Source organism: Molothrus ater, chromosome 2 (assembly GCF_012460135.2).
Source record: "Molothrus ater isolate BHLD 08-10-18 breed brown headed cowbird chromosome 2, BPBGC_Mater_1.1, whole genome shotgun sequence".
Lineage (NCBI taxonomy): Eukaryota > Metazoa > Chordata > Aves > Passeriformes > Icteridae > Molothrus > Molothrus ater.
In genome coordinates this window covers 115243340-115261231 of record NC_050479.2, presented here as the reverse complement: position 1 = coordinate 115261231, position 17892 = coordinate 115243340, and the positions used below count along the sequence as shown (strand labels likewise).

The 17892-nt window shown below is 52.8% G+C and overlaps 2 protein-coding genes across 3 annotated transcripts in view; one reads left to right on the top strand and one right to left on the bottom strand.

Moving 5' to 3' along the window:
* The window catches only part of FAM168A (family with sequence similarity 168 member A), a 124544-nt gene extending 117215 nt beyond the window's left edge, over positions 1-7329 (top strand). The window contains exons 5-9 of the mRNA XM_036404203.2: positions 1009-1134; positions 3386-3528; positions 4845-5019; positions 6379-6508; positions 7168-7329. Coding sequence (XP_036260096.1) covers positions 1009-1134; positions 3386-3528; positions 4845-5019; positions 6379-6491 — 557 coding nt within the window. The 3' untranslated portion in view covers positions 6492-6508; positions 7168-7329. The remainder of the gene's footprint in view (positions 1-1008; positions 1135-3385; positions 3529-4844; positions 5020-6378; positions 6509-7167) is intronic.
* Positions 7330-10693: 3364 nt separating this feature from the next.
* On the bottom strand, positions 10694-17755 carry RELT (RELT TNF receptor). 2 transcript variants are annotated; one of them, XM_036404198.2, is made up of 11 exons: positions 17654-17755; positions 15209-15284; positions 14880-14972; positions 14638-14792; positions 14466-14551; positions 14058-14291; positions 13838-13918; positions 13675-13756; positions 13416-13601; positions 13226-13346; positions 10694-12626 (listed from the first exon to the last, which is right to left on the bottom strand). In XM_036404198.2, the coding sequence occupies exons 2-10, from the start codon at positions 15251-15253 to the stop codon at positions 13259-13261; spliced, it is 1050 nt and encodes a 349-aa protein (XP_036260091.1). In that variant the 5' UTR covers positions 15254-15284; positions 17654-17755; the 3' UTR covers positions 10694-12626; positions 13226-13258. The 2 variants fall into 2 exon arrangements, with proteins under 2 accessions (XP_036260091.1, XP_036260093.1); XM_036404200.2 differs by lacking the exon at positions 17654-17755 and adding an exon at positions 16763-17627.
* Between the last annotated feature and the right edge of the window lie 137 nt (positions 17756-17892).

Genomic DNA, 17892 nt, shown 5'->3' with positions numbered 1-17892 from the left:
AAAGAACATGCAGAGCTGTGGCCATCTCCCAGCCATCTCCAACCCAAATTGCCTTGATTTTGTGGCAGGTTTAATGTGGAGAGGGAAAACCACAGAGGAAGGATTCGTGTAACATTGGAATGAATTGTCTCATCAGTCTCAGAGATTAAAACCTCTGTGGAATCCAGAGGCAAAAGTGAATCTGATTCTGAGTAAAAGCATAAGTGAGGGAGTGTTTCTGTGGCAGCACTGGGAGTTGCTCTCCAGTGTGATGTTCCTGAGTGCAGCCTAGCATGGAAAATAAAGCAAGGCTGCCTGGAAATCCTTAATAACTCCCAAACCTTTGGGAGAGGGCAGACACTTGGAGCAGAAAATGTTCAGTGACTGAGTGGAGGAGAAATTGGGCTTGAATCTCTGACTTCCCTCAAAGCTCCTGGTTTTCTGTTGGAGGAGGAGGAGGGAGGAGCAGAGTTCCACATCTGCAGCAGTGGAGCAGCATCCGGGTGGATCTCACACCCATGAGTATCTCCACAGCTGCTGATGGCCAGCACAGCAGCACTGCTGGGTGGCCTCCGTGCTCCCCATTCCTGTCTGAGTCCAAGAGAGTCTCAGGAGGGTTTGGTGGACCAGCAGACCTGCAGCAGTGCTTCCCTGCACTCTCTGGGAGGTGGATTTCCATCCTCTGGGATGTGTTGTGCTGCTGCAAGCTGTGACCCCAGTCCGGAGGATTGATCCCAATCGTTCCCAGCTTCAGCCCTGTGACACTCCAGATTTACAGCTGTACCTTCAGAGAGGGTCAATTCAGAGTCTCAGCAGATGTGGAGGGTGTGGAACATCCTTGCTCAGCCTTGGGACTCCAGGATGATTTCCAAGCCCTGCCCAAAGCGTGAAGTCCCTTCCGTGGGGCTCAGCACCTCGGGGGTAGGAACCTGGAGGGAAGAGATTAACAAGGTGATTCCAGTGTGGCATAAGTGTGGGAAGCTGTCTCTCACTGCTCTGTGTGACACCTCTTCTCTGTCTCCACTCAAGCCACACTTCTGATGAAGCAGGCCTGGCCCCAGACCTCCTCGTCCTGTGCCACCGAGGGCACCTTCCACCTCCCGGTGGACACTGGCACGGAGAACAGAACCTACCAGGCTTCTTCTGCAGCATTCAGTAAATAAACCTTTCCTTCTGGGGGTTTCTGGGTTGGTGTGTGCCTGTTTGCCTCCCCTGGTGGGGGTGAACTTGTGGACAGGGTTATTTGGGATCACAGAATCAAAGACTGGTTTGGGTTGGGAGGGAATTAAACATCGTCTTGCTCCAACCCTCGTGGGCACCTTGCACTAGACCAGGTTGCTCCAAGCCCCATCCAGCCTGGCTTTGATGGATTAAAACCATGAAGAATCATGAAAAGGAGAGCACTGACCCTCCTGCTGCTGCTGCAGAGGAGGAATTCCAGTGGAGAAGGTGAAATCTCTCTTAGCTGAGTGTTTGATCCTGGGAGCAACCCGGGGTTGTTCACAGGTGTTTATCTCCAAAGGGACATTATTCCCCATTCCCTTAAAACTGAAAGAATTCCAAAATAAAGCCTGATTTTCAAGGAGCGCTGTTGAAATTCCCACCTTGTAACCCAGGCTGGCTGAGCAGGAGCAGGGGGAGGAGATGCCATTGAGGGATCACAGTCAAACAGGCTTTTCCAGTGCAGCCTTGTCATCTCATCCCTGAAGAGGATAAGGAGTGCCTCCAGGAGGGCTGATAAGCTCCCTGATAAACCCTGGGATGCTTTCCCTGGTATGTGGGGTGTCCTATGGCCCCTGCTTAATCTGGTGCATGAGTGGTGTGGGGTCAGAGGGTTCCTCACCTTACAGCTACTCCAGACTCCTTTTTCCTTCTAAATCCAATCAATTACACAACAAGGTGAGAGGAAGAATTTTTTTTTTTTTTTTTTTTTTACAAAAAGAGTTATTAAAAATAAATACTTTAAAAGCCTTTGTGAGCCTTTCTCTTGGAAAAAGGATGTCCCTACCATTCCTTGGGGTAGGGGCTGTACAGTGGGCACAGTCAGCCCTGGAGCAGCTCTGTGGCCTCCTCTGGATTCTCTCCAGCAGCTCCACATCCTTCTGCTGTGTCCCCAGGGCTGGAGGCAGCTCTGCAGGTGGGCTCTCACCTGAGGGAGGCAGAGGAACAGAATTGTGGGCATCCTGTCAGTTCCTTGCCCAGCTGAGGAATCCTGCTTGTGGTGAACCCTGGAAACAAGCAGCAACACAAAATTCCCCACTGAGCTCTTTTTCCCCCCACAAGAAGCCTTTTGTAGAAAACCATTTCTGTGCAATCCAGGGCGCTTGTGAGCTGCAGGATCAATAAGGCTGAGATTTCTGGAGTGACATGAGGGATTTAATCAGCAATTTTAATAGAAACTGCAGCTTAAAGGCTCGCTGCTGGTGAACCACAAAGTGGCAGCAGCACGGGCCATGCCAGCCTAATCCTAATAAGGTGTTAGTCATAAATAGGTTTTAAAATTATCTGCCAGACAGAGAGGAGCCTCCATCATCTTGTGTCATTAAACCTTGTTTTCACATTGTTTTACCTGCAGGTTGTTCTGGTTTTCCCCCAGTTTATAAACACAGCAGATTACATCTGCCTGGGTTATTGTGTTTTAATACCTTTTTAATATAGGAGATAAACTGTCTGTGATTCATCCATCAGGAAACACTGCAAGTTTTGGTATTCAAAGTGGTGAAACCACACAGGCTTGAGCAGGTCCACACCTCTAGACAACCCTCAGAAATGAAGTGTGACACTGAGAACTTGCAGTCCCTGAGGTATTTGTTTGAAAAAATGAGTTCAGACTAAAGAAAATCCGTTAGATGTAAAACCAGGAGGTTGGTTGGTGTGTGCTTGATGCTGGGTTCCTGGAGGAGTCCTGATGGAGGAGCCTGCACTTCTGCTTTGATCAACATTTCAAACCTTTTCCACTTCTCATTCAAAGATGGTTGCTCTCCTGCTAATGTGAGTGAGGAAAAGAGTCACAGCTATTCCCCTTGTCAATTAACACCTATTTTTCCAATCTGCAGTAATCAGGAGGGGGTGAGATGCTGTTTGGGAGCTCCTAAAAGTTCCGTGTGTTCTTCGCTCTTCGTTGTTTCAGTGCTTGGAGGATGATGTGGGATATTAGACTTGAAATCTTGGCCATCTCTAATTGCTGAACACTGGTGGAGTAAATAAGTTAAATATATTTGAGTAAATAAGTTAAATAAGTGAACTATATTTGAGTGTTTTGGCTGGGCTGGGCCTTGCCTTCTCCTCTCCATCCCACGCAGTCTTCGGGGCCCATTTGTTCAGGGGATGGTTTCTCCCAGCCCTCCTGCCAGCCCTGAGCGGCCATTCCAGCCCCTAACTGGGACTCCTCTTGTGTCTGTGGCAGGGTACACTGCGGGGACTCCCTACAAGGTGCCACCAACCCAGAGTAACAACGCCCCTCCTCCCTACTCGCCGTCTCCAAACCCGTACCAGACCGCGATGTACCCCATCAGAAGTGCCTACCCACAGCAGAACCTGTACACCCAGGTAGGTGCCACCTCCTGTCCCCTCAGCCACGCCCCAACACACCTGAGTCCCTTGGAGTCCAACCCACCCCTGCACACTGGTTCTTCTCCAGTCCCAATCACAGAATCTGCCATTTGTCCTGTGAACATTTGCAGCTCCTGAAAGAAAGAAGTGATGGAATAGTTGCCCTGCACCTCCTTTTCCCCTTAATCCAGACCTTCAGAGGTTCTCTAATGGGGCTTTCACTACTGCACAGTAAAATCTCCCTTTTGCTGATTCAAATCCTTGTTTTCTTTCCTCCCATGCCTGGTTTGCAGGTCCTGAGAGTGTTGCTGCCTGTCCTGGGGACAGCAGTTCTCTCCCTTGTGCATCTCTTCATTTCAGGCCCTTCATTACTTAGCATGTGAAGCTTTTTCTTCTTTTTCTGTTGGCTCCTTTTATTCCCATGCATGCTTCTCCCCTTGTTTCAAAACCCTGCGAGCCTTGGCAGCCTGGAGTTTGGAGCCCTATGTGAAACCCAAGAAGATGACACAGTACCTGGGCCCAAGCACCTTGGGATCATCCAAGAACCATGGCTTGTCCTTTCCTTCCATCTCTTGTTCCTTTTCTACTCCAGCAGCCATTTGTGTCCAGGCTCTGTTTCATCCCATCAGAGGGAGACAGCAGGGTTTGTCCTGGATGGATTGACTCTCTGACTGGTGATTTCCTCCTCATGCATTCCCCATATCCCCAGGCTCAGGTCTCTTGGTGATGCCTTAAGTTTTAAGCTTTCATATTTTTCAGAGTCTGTTTTGTGTGTTCTTGGTGTGTAGCTCTGAGCTTCATGTTAAGTGTTGGTAAGCTCTCTTCACGGAATAGGGAGACAAAACAATTCCTTTTGTAGCTGGGGACCAAGGACAAATGATCCAAATTTCAGGCCCAAAAGCATAAATAACGGTGAAATGAAGAGAGAAAACAGGAAGAATGGGACTGTAATAGGGCAATTAACTCCAAGATGCAAATGGAGCAGAATTTACAAAAGTGAGAGATCCCGTGATCGGTTGTGCATTTTGTGACCATTTTGGTTCATCTTGGGTGTAGCATCTTGTGCTGCCCAAGGTGTATCCATTGAGGATATCCTTTTAATAAATCCCTACTTTATTCTTTAGCTCTGTCTAGTCTCTGTTCTAGGGCAGCCTTCTCAAGGCATCCCAGGCACAGGAGCTCATCCATGGGAGCACCACCCACCAGCCCTTGGGCAGCGCTCGAGTTACAGAACCGAGAACTCCTTAGGTTGTGAAAAAACCTGGAATAATGATGGGATTTTTTTTTTTTTCTTCCCTCCCCTTCTCCACCAGGGAGCTTATTACACCCAGCCCGTGTACGCGGCCCAGCCCCACGTCATCCACCACACCACGGTGGTGCAGCCCAACAGCATCCCCTCGGCCATCTACCCCGCGCCCGTGGCCGCGCCCCGCACCAACGGCGTGGCCATGGGCATGGTGGCTGGCACCACCATGGCAATGTCAGCAGGTAAGCAAACACGGGCAGAAAATCTCCCCCCGCGTCCCAAGTGCTGCCTCGCTTCACCTGCTGGTTTTGCTTGCTGGGTACTGCTCCTGTGCCGGCAAAAAAGCAGGAATTTGCCCCAAATCCTGATCTGACTCAGCAGAGGAGACCTTTGGTTTGGCTCACTCCTGCATCCTTAGATACATTATTCTGTATCCTTCAATATATTGTCCCTTCCTCTGTCTGTTCCTTAAGTGAAGGAATAACCAGGTTGGTTCATCCTCAAGTAGTTGTACTTCCCTCAAGCTCTTTTTTTAAAGACACTTTTGGTCATGGTTTTGTTTGACAAAATGAATGTTTTTGTTTGACAAAATGAATGTTAACCTTGTTTTATCTATCCCAGTTCCTCTACATTTTACATGCAGATTCTAACTGCAATTAATAGCACATTAAGTAAGATCGGGGTTTTTTTAAATTATTTTTTCCAAAGCCTGTATTTTTCTCCTTAACAATTCTTGGAATTGTATATTGAATTATGTCAAGAAATGCATCATTCATCCTTTTGCATCTGCATTAGCTGTGAAATAGGGGTCTGTAATGGGACACAATCCCTATTCCAAGCAGAGATATTGCAGCCTGGATGTGACAAGAACCACTCTGAGAGATTTACTGTTGCTTATATTAAGAAGTGGATAAATGCACTTGGGATGTGTTAGAATTTCATTAATAACATTTGTAGAGAGATGCCCAGAAACTGAGAATTTGGTTTGAGCACCCAGTTGCTCCCAGAACAGAGTAGTCCAGGGCTGTGTCCTCCCTCCCCATGAAGGCACTGTGCAAATTCTGACCTAAAATCCCTCTGTTGACCGACTGCAGACTTAAAAAAAGGCTCATCTTAATTTTCCTTGGAGATCTGTTGGGGTTTTTTTTCCTCATCTCCCTTTGCATCCCTCATCCCTTCCTGGTTTGTTTCAGATCTGTGCAGTGATTTGCTGTCCCAGTGCTTTCAGCAGATAGATGTCAGCAGGTTGTGGCCAGCTTTGCTCCCTGTCTTTAGGGACAAGGAACATTGGAAAAAAAGAAGGAAAAGCCTTCAGGTTAAGAGCCAGAGGTAGCATGGAAAATCTGCTGGAGCTTCAGGTGTTCTTATTCTGTTTGTGGTGCTGACTGATCCCAATCACGTGGGTCCAACACCTTCGAATCAGGTCTGGCAGGCAGAAGAATTATCTGGGAAAAGGGGAAAGGGAAAAGGGAAAAGAGGGGAAAGGGAGAGGGGAAAAAAGGGAAAAAGGGAAAAGTAGGCAGCTGATGCTGTCCCTGCCCCACCATAGGCACGGATGCCAGCTCCTCTGCTCCGTGCCAAGTGTTCCCCTGTCCCTGCAGGAACCTTGTTGACCACCCCCCAACACACCGCCATCGGAGCACATCCAGTGTCCGTGCCAACGTACAGGGCTCAAGGAACCCCCACCTACAGCTACGTACCTCCACACTGGTAAACCACTGGCCAATCCATGTGAGTGCTGCCTCCAAAGCCCATCCAGCCCGACCTTGCACACTTCCAGGGATGGGGCTTCCCTAGGCAGGGAGGAATTCCTTCCCCGTACCCCATCTAACCCTGCCCTGTGGCAGTTTGAAACCATTCTCACTGCATTCCCTGACAAAGAGTCCCTCCCCATCTTTCTGTCCCTGGAAAATTTCCTTTCCCCTGCTGGGAGATCAGGCTGTTCATTAGCACCGGGGTTGCGTGCACTGCCTGTGTGTTCCTGTCATGCCTGGGATCCCAGAAATCCCAGCTGCTTGTTCCTGCAGTCCTTGGCCCATCATGCCCAATTACCAGCACAGGCAGCTGATGGGAACACGATGCTACCCATGGAGATCCCATCCAGCCCTGGGGTTATCTAAAATCTCTCTGTGCCACACAAATTACACCGGGCTAATCCTGCCCCTCCCAAATTGGTGTGCAATTAGCGGGGAGCAGCTCATCTGCATATTTGTAATCCTCTGTGTTGGATACCACCGGGTAAGCTGCTGCTTTCCCAGCTCCCTCGCCTGACAAATTGCCCACAGGGATGGTTAAATTCCATATGGATCAGCTCCACGTGGTGCAGGGGTGCAGAGGAGAGGAGAACATCCTTCTAACTCCCTGTTTTTAATGTATTTGCTCTCTTCCAGATCCGGAGTCAAACATTGTATGCAACTACACAAGTCTTACATCGGTGCTGCGGCCGCTGGGCTGCAGCACCTCGTCTGTTTGCAAGAACAAAAGAAAAAAAAAAAGTGCAAGGGTCACTTTATGCATTCTTTAGTGGTTTTTGTAAAAGCTGCTTTTTCTAATCTTCTGCCTCTTTTTTCCCCCCTTCCTCCCCCTCCCACATGAATTGTGTAACACACATACTGACACTGAGCAATAGTCGAGTTCTCTCTTCGGTCCTATCATTTGAAAGCTCAGAATCTTCACTTTTCCAGCATTGCCCAGCTGAGTGGTGCAAAGATCCCCCCACTTCTTGTTCGTTTGGGTTCTTTCTGTTATTTTTCTGTTGTTGTTGTTGACAAGAGCCTAGATTTTTTTTGGCTAGTAAGAGTGGTTGATGTTCAGGGTACTATGTGAAAAGCACAGCGCTGGTAGGCAGGCTTATTCCGATTTGGTTTGGGTATTTTTAGTTGAAGAATATAAATTATTCAATCTTTCATAACATATTACAAGAAAATTGGTGTCTTCCAGATAGCTGTCGTGATAGATTATAAATGCATTATCTGCAGTGGAATTCTGAACTCATCCCTTCTTTTTGTAGGAGTAAGAGAATATAAATATAATTAGCGACGTAACACACTTGTCTTAGGAAGCACGAGGACTGGTCACCAGCAGGTCTTTGGTCTGCTTTTTCCAACTGGGCACACGGATCATGGGTGATGGGAAGGGAGCAGCAGGTAGATGCATGCCCTGGGAGCATCTGGAACCCCTTGGGAGAACGGGATGCTCCCCCTCAGCCACGTCCTGAGGCAGTGTGAGGGAGAAGGAGGCTCCTTCCTTGTGTGGCTGCTGTTTGCAGTCACAGATGTGCTGGGCAGCTGCTGAGGGAAGCAAGGAGATGTCCAAAGGTTGGGCTGGAGAGCTTCTCCAGGTCCAAGGGTTGATCTGGGGAGCTTCTCTCAGTTTAGGATTTGGTCTGAAGAGCTCCTCTAGGCTTAGGGTTTGGTCTGAGGAGCTCTTCCAGGTTTAGGGTTTGGTCTGAAGAGTTCCTCCAGGTCCAGTTTTTGGTCTGAGGAGCTTCTCCAGAGTATGGTGGTGTGAGAAAAGAGGGCGTCTGGTTGATGGAGATGGGTCTTCAAGGCAGAGTGAGGGCAGGATGGGTGGCTTCAGCTGGCACCCAAGGTGTTGGCGGGGCTGAGACCAAACTGCACGGCCTCGGTGGCAGTTGAGGTGTCCCCCTCCCATTCTTTGGGTTACAGCTCCAGGACTTCCAGGAGAAACGTTCATCCAAGCACAAATACCAGCACCACAGAGAAAGGCCGGGGAAGGGGATGATGTCTGGCTGCTCTGCTTGGAGAGGTGGGAGAGGAGGAAGCAATAGCAATAAACACGTCGCCTCCTTCACGGGAAGGCACCTGAGAAGAGGTGACAGCAGGGAAAGTGATCCACAGTTGGCATGGACCAGGATGGGGGACACCAGTCACACAGAGGCTGTGGGCATCAGGGTCATTTTGGGGGGATTTGGCTTACCTGGGGACATGGGGACAGGAAGCTGGTGACATCCCCCCTCGGGGTGTCCAAGTAGAGCAATAAGTTGTCTTGAGGGCAGCAGAGGCAGTTTGGATTTGCAGACAATGCTTGTGGCCAGTTTGTTTTTAAATCCTTGTCACTAAACCCAGCATAGAAACAAGGGTTTTGGGACTTTTTTTGGGTTTTTTTTAATGACAAAAGCTTGGTTAGGTTTTGATTTTTGCCTCAAGTGTGCCAAAATGTTCCATGCTCTCAGTGGAGTCTCCCAGCTTGGCTTGAGCTCCTGGAGCTCTTTCCCTCCCACTGGTTGGTCCCAGGAGTTTGTCAGGTTGGGTGTTGGCATTGGCACTTCTGTTTGGGGGTCATTTGGTTGATTCTGCTGGTTTTGAAGGAAATCTAGAGCAAAGCTCTGGTTGACCTCCTCAGCCTCAAGAGGAACAAAGTGGGGGAAGATTGTGCTGTGGGGTGGGGAAGGGGCACCCTTGGGCTGCACTTTGGGGTGGTATTGAGGGAAAGGAGAAGGGAAAAAGAGCCAATCATCAGTGGGTTCCCCATTTGGTTTGGCAAAGCCAAGGATTAGTAAAGAGCAACAGGGCCTTGGGAAATAACACCCACACATCATCCTTGCACTGTTTGTAGCACATTGCAGTTAAACCTGGGCCAAAAAATCCCCAGATCCTAAGAACTGAAGATTTCTGAGATCCCCTTTTCATGTTGACTTTGTGTTACACACCAGGAGCTGTCTGTCAGCACTGAGTCAGGTCTCCCCACGTAATGGCGCTCTGGTTTGTGGGGTCCCAGCGAGCTTTGGGATCCCAGCCTGGGCTCTGCAAACGACCTGAACCAGCAGACACCATCCCACCACTGTCCCAGACACCCTGCACCACTTCAGGAACCACTCCTAAAATTCTGGCCCATGTGTGGAAAGGAGATGTTGGGCTTTCTCCTGGAAGGAAAAGAAACATTAAAGGCGGGGGAGAAAGCCCCAGGAGATGAACACGGTGGATCACCCAGTGTTCCCACTGGCACAGGGCAGTTGGGTTTTAATTCCTTTGCTTGGATCAATAGCAGATCCAGAGCTCCTCATCCCATTATTCCCAGGCAGAAATACTCATTAACCAAAGTGTGGAGAGGTGAAATATTTGCCCCCTGCTGGGCCAGAGGCTTTAGTGAGGACATTTAGTAGCTAGCCTTGAGCCACTGTGTGGAACCAGGGCCACCACATGGCTCTGGGGCCACCACACAGTGCCAGGCTTGGGTAGCTCCTTCCCAAGTGCTCCCTGCCTCCCTTGGTCCAGTCCTTCCTTGGTCAAGTCATGGCTCAACTGAGGGTCCTGGGAAGTTCACAATGGGGGACACTGATGGGGGCCACCAGCTTCTCAGATATTTCATTCCAGCAAAGCTTTGCTGATGTTGGTTAAGGAAAAGGGTTTTCCACAGTGAAGGATCACACTGGGCATCAGTGGGAAAGAGCAGGAGGGGTTAAACCATCCTTAGCAGCCACTGAAGTGTCTGAGATTAAAATTCCAGCTAAAGAGGAAGGAAAAATAACTCTGAACCATTAACCCATCCCAGACCTTACCTTTAGTTCAGAGCACAAGCTGCGATGCAAGATTTGGGGGAAAATAGGATTTTAGTGGTGGTGGTGACCCCCAAAGCCCAGGAGCCCCTTGAAGCCTGAGGCCATCATGCCTCCAAGTGGCTGAACCCTCCAGGCAAGGATTTGCTACTGCAACTTATGAATAATAAATCACTCAGTTCAGCATGGTTTCAGTTTTGGGATGTAATTCCCAGGAAATGTTATTTAAGGGGTTTGTTTTAATGAGGGATGTTCAGAGCATCAGGTTTTCCTCCAGCCACCAGCATCCCACTGAATCTGGTCCTTCCCAGAGAGACCCCCTGACTCTTTGCCATCCCCTCTGGGAATGTGGTTCCCAGCTGGAGGGCATGAAATGGGATCCTGGCTTTTCAGCAGGGTGGAAAACAACATTTGAGGCTTTATTTTTGGTAAAATCCAACCAGCCAACAATAGCAATAAGAGCTGCTGGATACCCATAAATCCAGGATTTTTTTTTGTTTCTGTTTTTTTTTTTTTTTTTAATTGCCAATATTTTCAGGCCCTCCAACTGTGGTGACCCTCTGCCCATCTTCCCTTCACTTCGCTCCCAAGCCAGGATCAGCCTCCAGATATTTTCTCTGCTGTGTGTTAGCATTCCCTTAGGGAAAAAAAAAGGAAAATAAAGACTGTGACGGAGCTTGGGAGGGAGGAAATCCTTGGAAAAGGCATTTCTGTGGCATGTTGCACCATGGCACTTGGAGATTCTCTGGCAATCAGGTAAAAGAACTTGTGGGAATGTTTGCAGGGCAGGAATAGCAAAATTTGTGGTTTGACAGGAGCGATTCCCATTTGGAAGCGCTCGATTGTGCTGCTTGTAGGGAATAATCTTGATGCAACATGGCCACCTGCAGCCTCCCCGCATCCTCCTGCAAGAGATGGAGCAGGGAGATGGAATTTTCCAGGGGGAAGAGGGGTTCAGGATGTGGGGAGGGATTTGTAGGGAAGCATGGCAAGGTGCAGGATCACACCCAAACCCTCCCATTCCCACAACACGGCCTCAACCCACACCAGGCTCCCACCCCTCTTTCTATGTAGTTAATTTTAAATTCATTTCAACCACCAGACCAGCTCATTTTTAAGTATTATTGGACCTCTTAAATAAGAATAAATACCAAAAAAAAAATTTCCCTGAAAGAACAGTAACAAAAAAAAAAATAATTTAAACCCAAGAGTAACCACGTCTTCCAAGTCTACATCTCACAGGTGTGTAGGGAACATGGCCTTCGACTGATGCCCTGGAGAGCCCCACAGCCTCAGTTTGTCCATCTGAAGTGTAAATTTGGGGTTGTTTTCCTGTTTGTTTTCTGTTCTGGTTTTGGTTCTGAAGATCAGGTCGTGATCTCCCTGACAGATTTCAGCCAAGAGTTTGTAACTGTACGATATTTACTGTAAGATGTAGAACATTCGATAACTATTAAAATGTTTCCAAAAAAAATTAAATAAATAAATAAAAGAGCCCAAGAGGGTTTGGTGGCTGGTTTTTTGGCACGGTGATGTTGTGGGGAGGTGAATGGGACCAGCCATAAACCCTTTTTTTGGGTTGGTGGTTGAGGCTGATGGTCTCCAACCCAACCTTGATGGGTTATCCCAGTGATCCCAACAGGGCCAAGCCAGCGTGATCCCATAGAAGCAATTCCTATGGAAAGTGAAATGTGTCATCTGCATGGTGAGCATCACCACCACCTGTGTGCTCCTGAACTGGGACTTTGGAGAGAGGATGGATGGAGGGATGGATGGTTGCAGGAGACCAGCTTTGCCCAGAGCAATCCATGCCCCAGCTGGGCTGTTGGGAAGGGAGGAATAATTCTGTGATCCAGTGATTCATTATCCTGCGATGCTGAGCGCTGGCACCAGGTGATGGAGGGAAATCAGGAGTTCATGATGGTCCTGAAGAGCTCAACAGACTCAGAAGGTGACCATGAAATGGCATCCAGTGTCCTCTGTGCTTCCAGTGGAGCTGTGTGGTGGCATCATGGTTCCCAGAGATGATGATTCCTGTGGCCACCACCCCCGGCATCGCAGCTCCTGGAGTCACCTTCTGTGAGGCCACCATGCTGTGGCCACCATCAGGCCTCAGGGACAGAGAATCCTTCTCACCAGCCAAGCGAGATGCTGGATTTGCTGTGCTGCTCTTGGACACCTTGGTGGCAGGAGCAGAAGCTGAGCTGCCACCTCCAGCACTTCACAGCTCTGAGCAGGACTGGCTTTCACACAATGCCCAGTGTCCTCCACCCCTGCACGGGGTCTTTGTGGGTGTCACCGACCCAAGGCAGCCCCCAGGCCAGGTGCCTGCTGTGGAGGACAAGGGATGGACCACAGGTGAGCCTGGACTGGCCCCTTTGCACCACCCAAGGTGGCAGGAGCCACTCGGTGTCGCTCATTCATGGCTGTCACTCCCCAACCCGAACCTCCCCTGGCACCGTTTGATGAGGCTGTTTCCCCTTGTCCTGTTCCCTGGGAGCAGAGCCTGACCCTCCTGGCAGGAGCTGTGCAGAGCCACAAGGTCTCCCCTGAGCCTCCTCTTCTCCAGGCTGAGCCCCTTTCCAGCTCCCTCAGCCCCTCCTGGTGCTCCATTCCCTTCCCAGCTCCATTCCCTGCCCTGGCCATGCTCCAGCCCCTCCATGTCCATGTCGGGAGGGGCCCAGGGCTGGATGGTCCAGTGCTGCTGGAGGAGGGGACACAGGGGACGTGAGCGAGGGCACGTGAGCCCCTGCAGCTGCCCATGAGTCACAGAGCAGCCCCCGGCCGTGCCAGCCCGTGCCAGGCCCTGCAGCGAGGGTGTCCCTCCCTCCTGCCTCACTGTCCCCACACTGTGTCCCAACGCTGTTAATGCTCCATTTCCCAGCCTTCAGAACCCCTTTGTCCAGGAAGGACCCCAGGGCTCCCCTCACCTGGTGGGGCCCTTGGTGCTGCTCCATCTGGGGTCACATCCCGCTGCTGGCAGGGAGGGGACCACGGACGGGCTCTCCCCCGGCCTCGCTCCTCAGCTCCGGGATCCGGGACACCCGGAACCTGTTGGAGAGCACCACATCAGCCTGTCCCCCCTGCAGAGGGGACACACCAGGGGCTGTCCCTGCTTACCTGCCGATGGAGAGGATGGTCACCTCGCTGGGATGAGCGCCAGGTTTGGGGGCTTTGGTGGCACCGAGCGGTGGCAGCACCTCGGGCCATTTCTGGTCACAGCGGGCACACGGGGCCGGGCCCTGCACCGTGTGCAGGTGCTGCTGGTGGTGGCAGGCAGGGGGAAACTGAGGCAGGAGGTGCAGCCTGGGGAGGGGGAAATGCCATCAGCATGGTGGGGGTGCTCCCACCATGGGGGGTGCTCAGTGCAGCCTCTTACTTATTGAGGGGGGGACAGCTTGGTGGCATCAGCTGCTGCCTCTGGTGCTCCTTCAGCAGCTCCTCCAGCGCCGCTGCATTTTCTGTGTGTGACACCAAGGAGCTGGGGGTCACAGGGCTCTGGCCCAGGTCACCCCCTCCTCCCCTTCCTGGGACCCCCTGACCTTTCTTCTCGGTGATCAGCCGCACCAGCACCCCAATGGTGTCCTCGTTGGCATCCTCCAGCTGGTAGATGGAGCTGGCACCTGGAAGAAGAAGTTAGGGAAGACTCGGTGATGGGGGATGAGGCACCCAAAGGACACACAGGATGCCCTGGGACAAGGACAAGAAACCACAGGAATGGGCTGAGCAAGATGAGATGGATGTGGGATCACCAGGGCTCACCGGTGCTGCCAGGCTGGGGCTCCTTGCTGGCAGTGCAGTGATAACCCTTCTTCTTCAGCAGGTTGCACACCAGGATTCCCAACAATCCCATGGCACAGAAGACCGGGACGATGGTCAGCACAGCCGCCTGCGCTGCTGCCGCCTCCTCCTCTTCCTCACCCAGCAGGGTCACGCGTGTCCCGTTAGTGCTCGGTGCCCTGCCCGGCATTTCGGGGCTGCGGGCTCGCCGCCGGCCTGCAGAGAAACAGGGATCAGCCTCAGAGAGGGGCTTTGCTGGGATTATTGGGATTAAACCCCGTTTCCACAGGAAAGCAGAAGCCGCTTGCGTCGTGAGCAGAGGTGTCCTCAGCTGCCAGGACACCCCAAGGGGGACACACACCCTGTGGCACCCCCGGCTCCAGCACCCACCTGGGCAGCCCGGGGTGCTGCGGGGAGCAGCGGCGCAGGGCAGGCACCGGCCCCGGGGCTCCCTCTCCCCTGCGGGGCTGTGGAACCTGCGGGGCGGGACGGGAGGGTCAGGACACGGCCCTGGAGCCCGGGCGGGGCTGGAGCTGGGGCTCGGTGTCCGGGCTGGGCTCACCCCGGCAGGCAGGCTCCGCAGCGGCTGTCGCTCGCCGCCGTCCCCGCTGCCACCAGCACCCTGTTCCCGGCCCGGCACTGCGTGTGAGCGGCGCAGGACGCGGCCCCCAGCGAGAAGGTGCCGGGGGGACAAGCTCGGCACGACCCCGATGGATCCTGCGATGGGGGAGAGGGAGGGGATGAGCGATGCGCGGCTCCCGCAGCCTCAGCTGGGCTCGGCTCAGCCCGCTGGGCTCGGCTTACCCCGCTGGGCTCCTCTCCGGGCGGGCATCCCGTTGTGCCCTGCTCCGGAGCGCTGCGGCTCCCGGCGCTGGTCCAGGCAGGTCCGCCCAGCACCTGCAGGACGATCAGAGCGCTCAGTGCCGCCCCTGCTGCGGCTCCGGTGGCAAATGCCACCCTCTGGCTTGTCCCTCAGCCAGCGGATGGCCCTCTCCAGCGGGGTGAGGGATGTGAACTCGCTGGATGCACCAGGGCAGATGCAAACCCATCCCCGTGTCCTGTATGGTCATGGGGTGGTGGTGGAGCATCGGAGAAGCAGAGGGATGGGATGGGACAGACGAGGTCATACTCACCCCCAGGACAGTGACAAGCCACCAGTGCATCCCACTCCTCTTCATCACCTGCTCCTCTTCATCACCCTGGGGAGACCTGCCCAAGGGGGAGCAACAGGGTCATCATCCACTGGAGAAGTAATTTGGGAGCCCTTTTTCTCCCCTCTGGGATGCTGCCTAAATATCCCTACAGCACCATCCCCCAGAAAGTTGTTTTAGAGATTTTATGGAATGGCCAGCATCACCCCTTCCCTCAGAGATCCAGCTCCATCCCAAACTGGAGAGGGACCAACCTCACACCATTCATGCAAGGAGCAGATGATGCTAAACCAAGTTAAAGAAAGGGTTTTTTCCTGCTCCGGAGGAAATCCTTTTGCATCTGTCACAAGGAAATGAAGTCACTAAAAATATTTAAACATATTTAAATAAAAACATGAACAAAGCAAGAGGTGTTTCCCAGAGCCCCATCCCCCCCTCTTCAGGCTCAGCAATTGGTTGTTAAAATTAAAATCTATGCTGACAGCACAGGAGAAGGAAGGAAGGAAAAAATAAATAATAACCCGAACCCGGATCCAGCCTCCTCATGGAAATCCTGCTGCCTGCATGGAAATTCCCCCAGTCGTCACGGTCCTGTGAGAGCCCTGGCAGAGCCTCATTACAGCCTGGGCCTGACGAGTTTCTCCTAATTAGTGGCCAGCACCACGCCGAGATGCAGCTAACTACACATGAGGGGGGTCTTGGGGGTGAGCCAGGTGTTTATAGGATGTGGGTTGGGACACCCAAAATGAGCAGGACCCAGAATGAGCAGAGCCCAGAATGAGCATCCTCTGTACTCCAGTTTCCTCCCAGCACAGGAGCACTCTCACAGGATGCCAGCATGGAGCCAGCCCAGTTCCTGAATCCACCTGGGATTTGGGATGTGCCCCTCGAGCACAAAGGGATGGTGGTACCCTGTGCAAGCTCTCCACCCTATAATCCAATAAAACTCGAGTTTAAACCTGACATGGAGGGTTTAATTTTAATTCTCTGGGGCTGTGCAATTTAAAGTCTTTGGGGACTCACTGAGATGTCTGGGGACCGGCTCTGCTGGGGAAGAAATGGCCTCAGGAGGGGACAGGAAGGTCCCACTGTGGCTGAGGGACCACAAGCATTCCAGATCAGGATAACTGGATCTAAACACCACCAGGAGCAGGGGTAAAGCTGAGTTGAGGCCAAGCTTAATCCAGGGATTAAGGGCATCCCTCAGATGAACAAAACGCCGCCATAGGGATGCAGGAGGCGCAGGGAGCACAGGGAGCAGAGGGTGCCAGCTCCTGGTTGGCACTGGAGATTTGCCCAGGGCTCAGCACCCGCTTTTGGGGGCAGCTTGGGGCCATCCTACGTGGGAAGGGGGTATGCAGGCACAAATCCCCAGCTGGTGATGCTGGGAAGCCCAGCTGCCCTGACACACTCCTCAAACCGACAGAATTTGCCAGAGGAAACCAAAAAAAAACCTCACCAGTGCCAGACCCGGCTGCTTTTGGGGACACTCCAAGCCCCGAACCCCACCTGACCTCTGCATCAATGCCAACACACCAGAAGAGGAGACTCGGCGTTGGAAACGTCCCCAAATCCCTCCGGATCACATGAGCCGTTTATCCCAGCTCCCCGTAATAGAATCTGTAACCCAAAACTGCCCGCCGGGATTCCAGCCAGGGCTTCCCCTCCCCGAGGGGGAGCAGGGTTTCAGCCGAGGCTCCTGCGGACAAACGGAGGGAAAAAGGAGCAACTGTTCGGAAAAACTTCGGGGAACAGCTGCGGGAGACAGCCCGGGACAAGGAGGGGATTGTCCGGCAGATGGAGCGAAACTCGGCATTATCGCGCTCCCGGGGCCCGGGGGAGCGCTGGGAACGACGGAGCAGACACAAAATTCCAGCCTTAAAGTCAAACCATCCCCAGGGGAGCGCTGGGGCGGCGCTCAGCCCCGGCAGCGGCACGTCCCGGCCCCGCAGCATCCCGCAGCATCCCCGGCTCTTTGGCTCCGAGCCCTGGGATTTTCCAGCTCCGGCAAAAAATAAAAAAGGGGGAAAAAAAAGAAAAAAAAAGACCCGACACGGCTGCTACCTTTTTTTCCCAGGCAGCTGCTGCTGAGTATTCCTTAACCTACTTTTCCTCCCCCCCATCCCTTATTTTAACCTACTTTGGCGCTGCAGCAGCCGCAGCCTCCCGGACCCGCGGGGCGCCCCCACTCCCGGCGGGGCTCCCCCAATGCTTTAGGGATAAAACGAGACAAAAAACACCGCGCAAAGCGGGGGTCGAGCACCCCAAAAAACACCGGACCCCCCGTCCTGGCACATCCCAAAGGTGCGGAAACCCCAACCCCAGAGCCCCGCACTGGGGAACGGCCCTTTAACCCTTCAAAGGGGAATATCCCGAGCACCCCCCGGGCAGAGCGGGGTCCCCATGCCGGATGAGGGGGTTCCCTACCTGTCCCCGCCGCGGAGCCCCCGGGCTCCCCCCGGGGCGGCCCCGTCGCTCCCGCCTCCTCCTTATGAATGAACCCGCGGGCGCGCGGCTCGCAAACACCGCCCCGTTCTGTGACGTCACGCAAAGAGGCCACGCCCCCTCGTTCCCCGCGGCAGCGCCACCGCCCGGCCGCGGCGGGGACTGCGGGAACTGCGATCCCGGCCGAGGGCGGGATTTGGGATGGGCTTTGTCCCACCCGC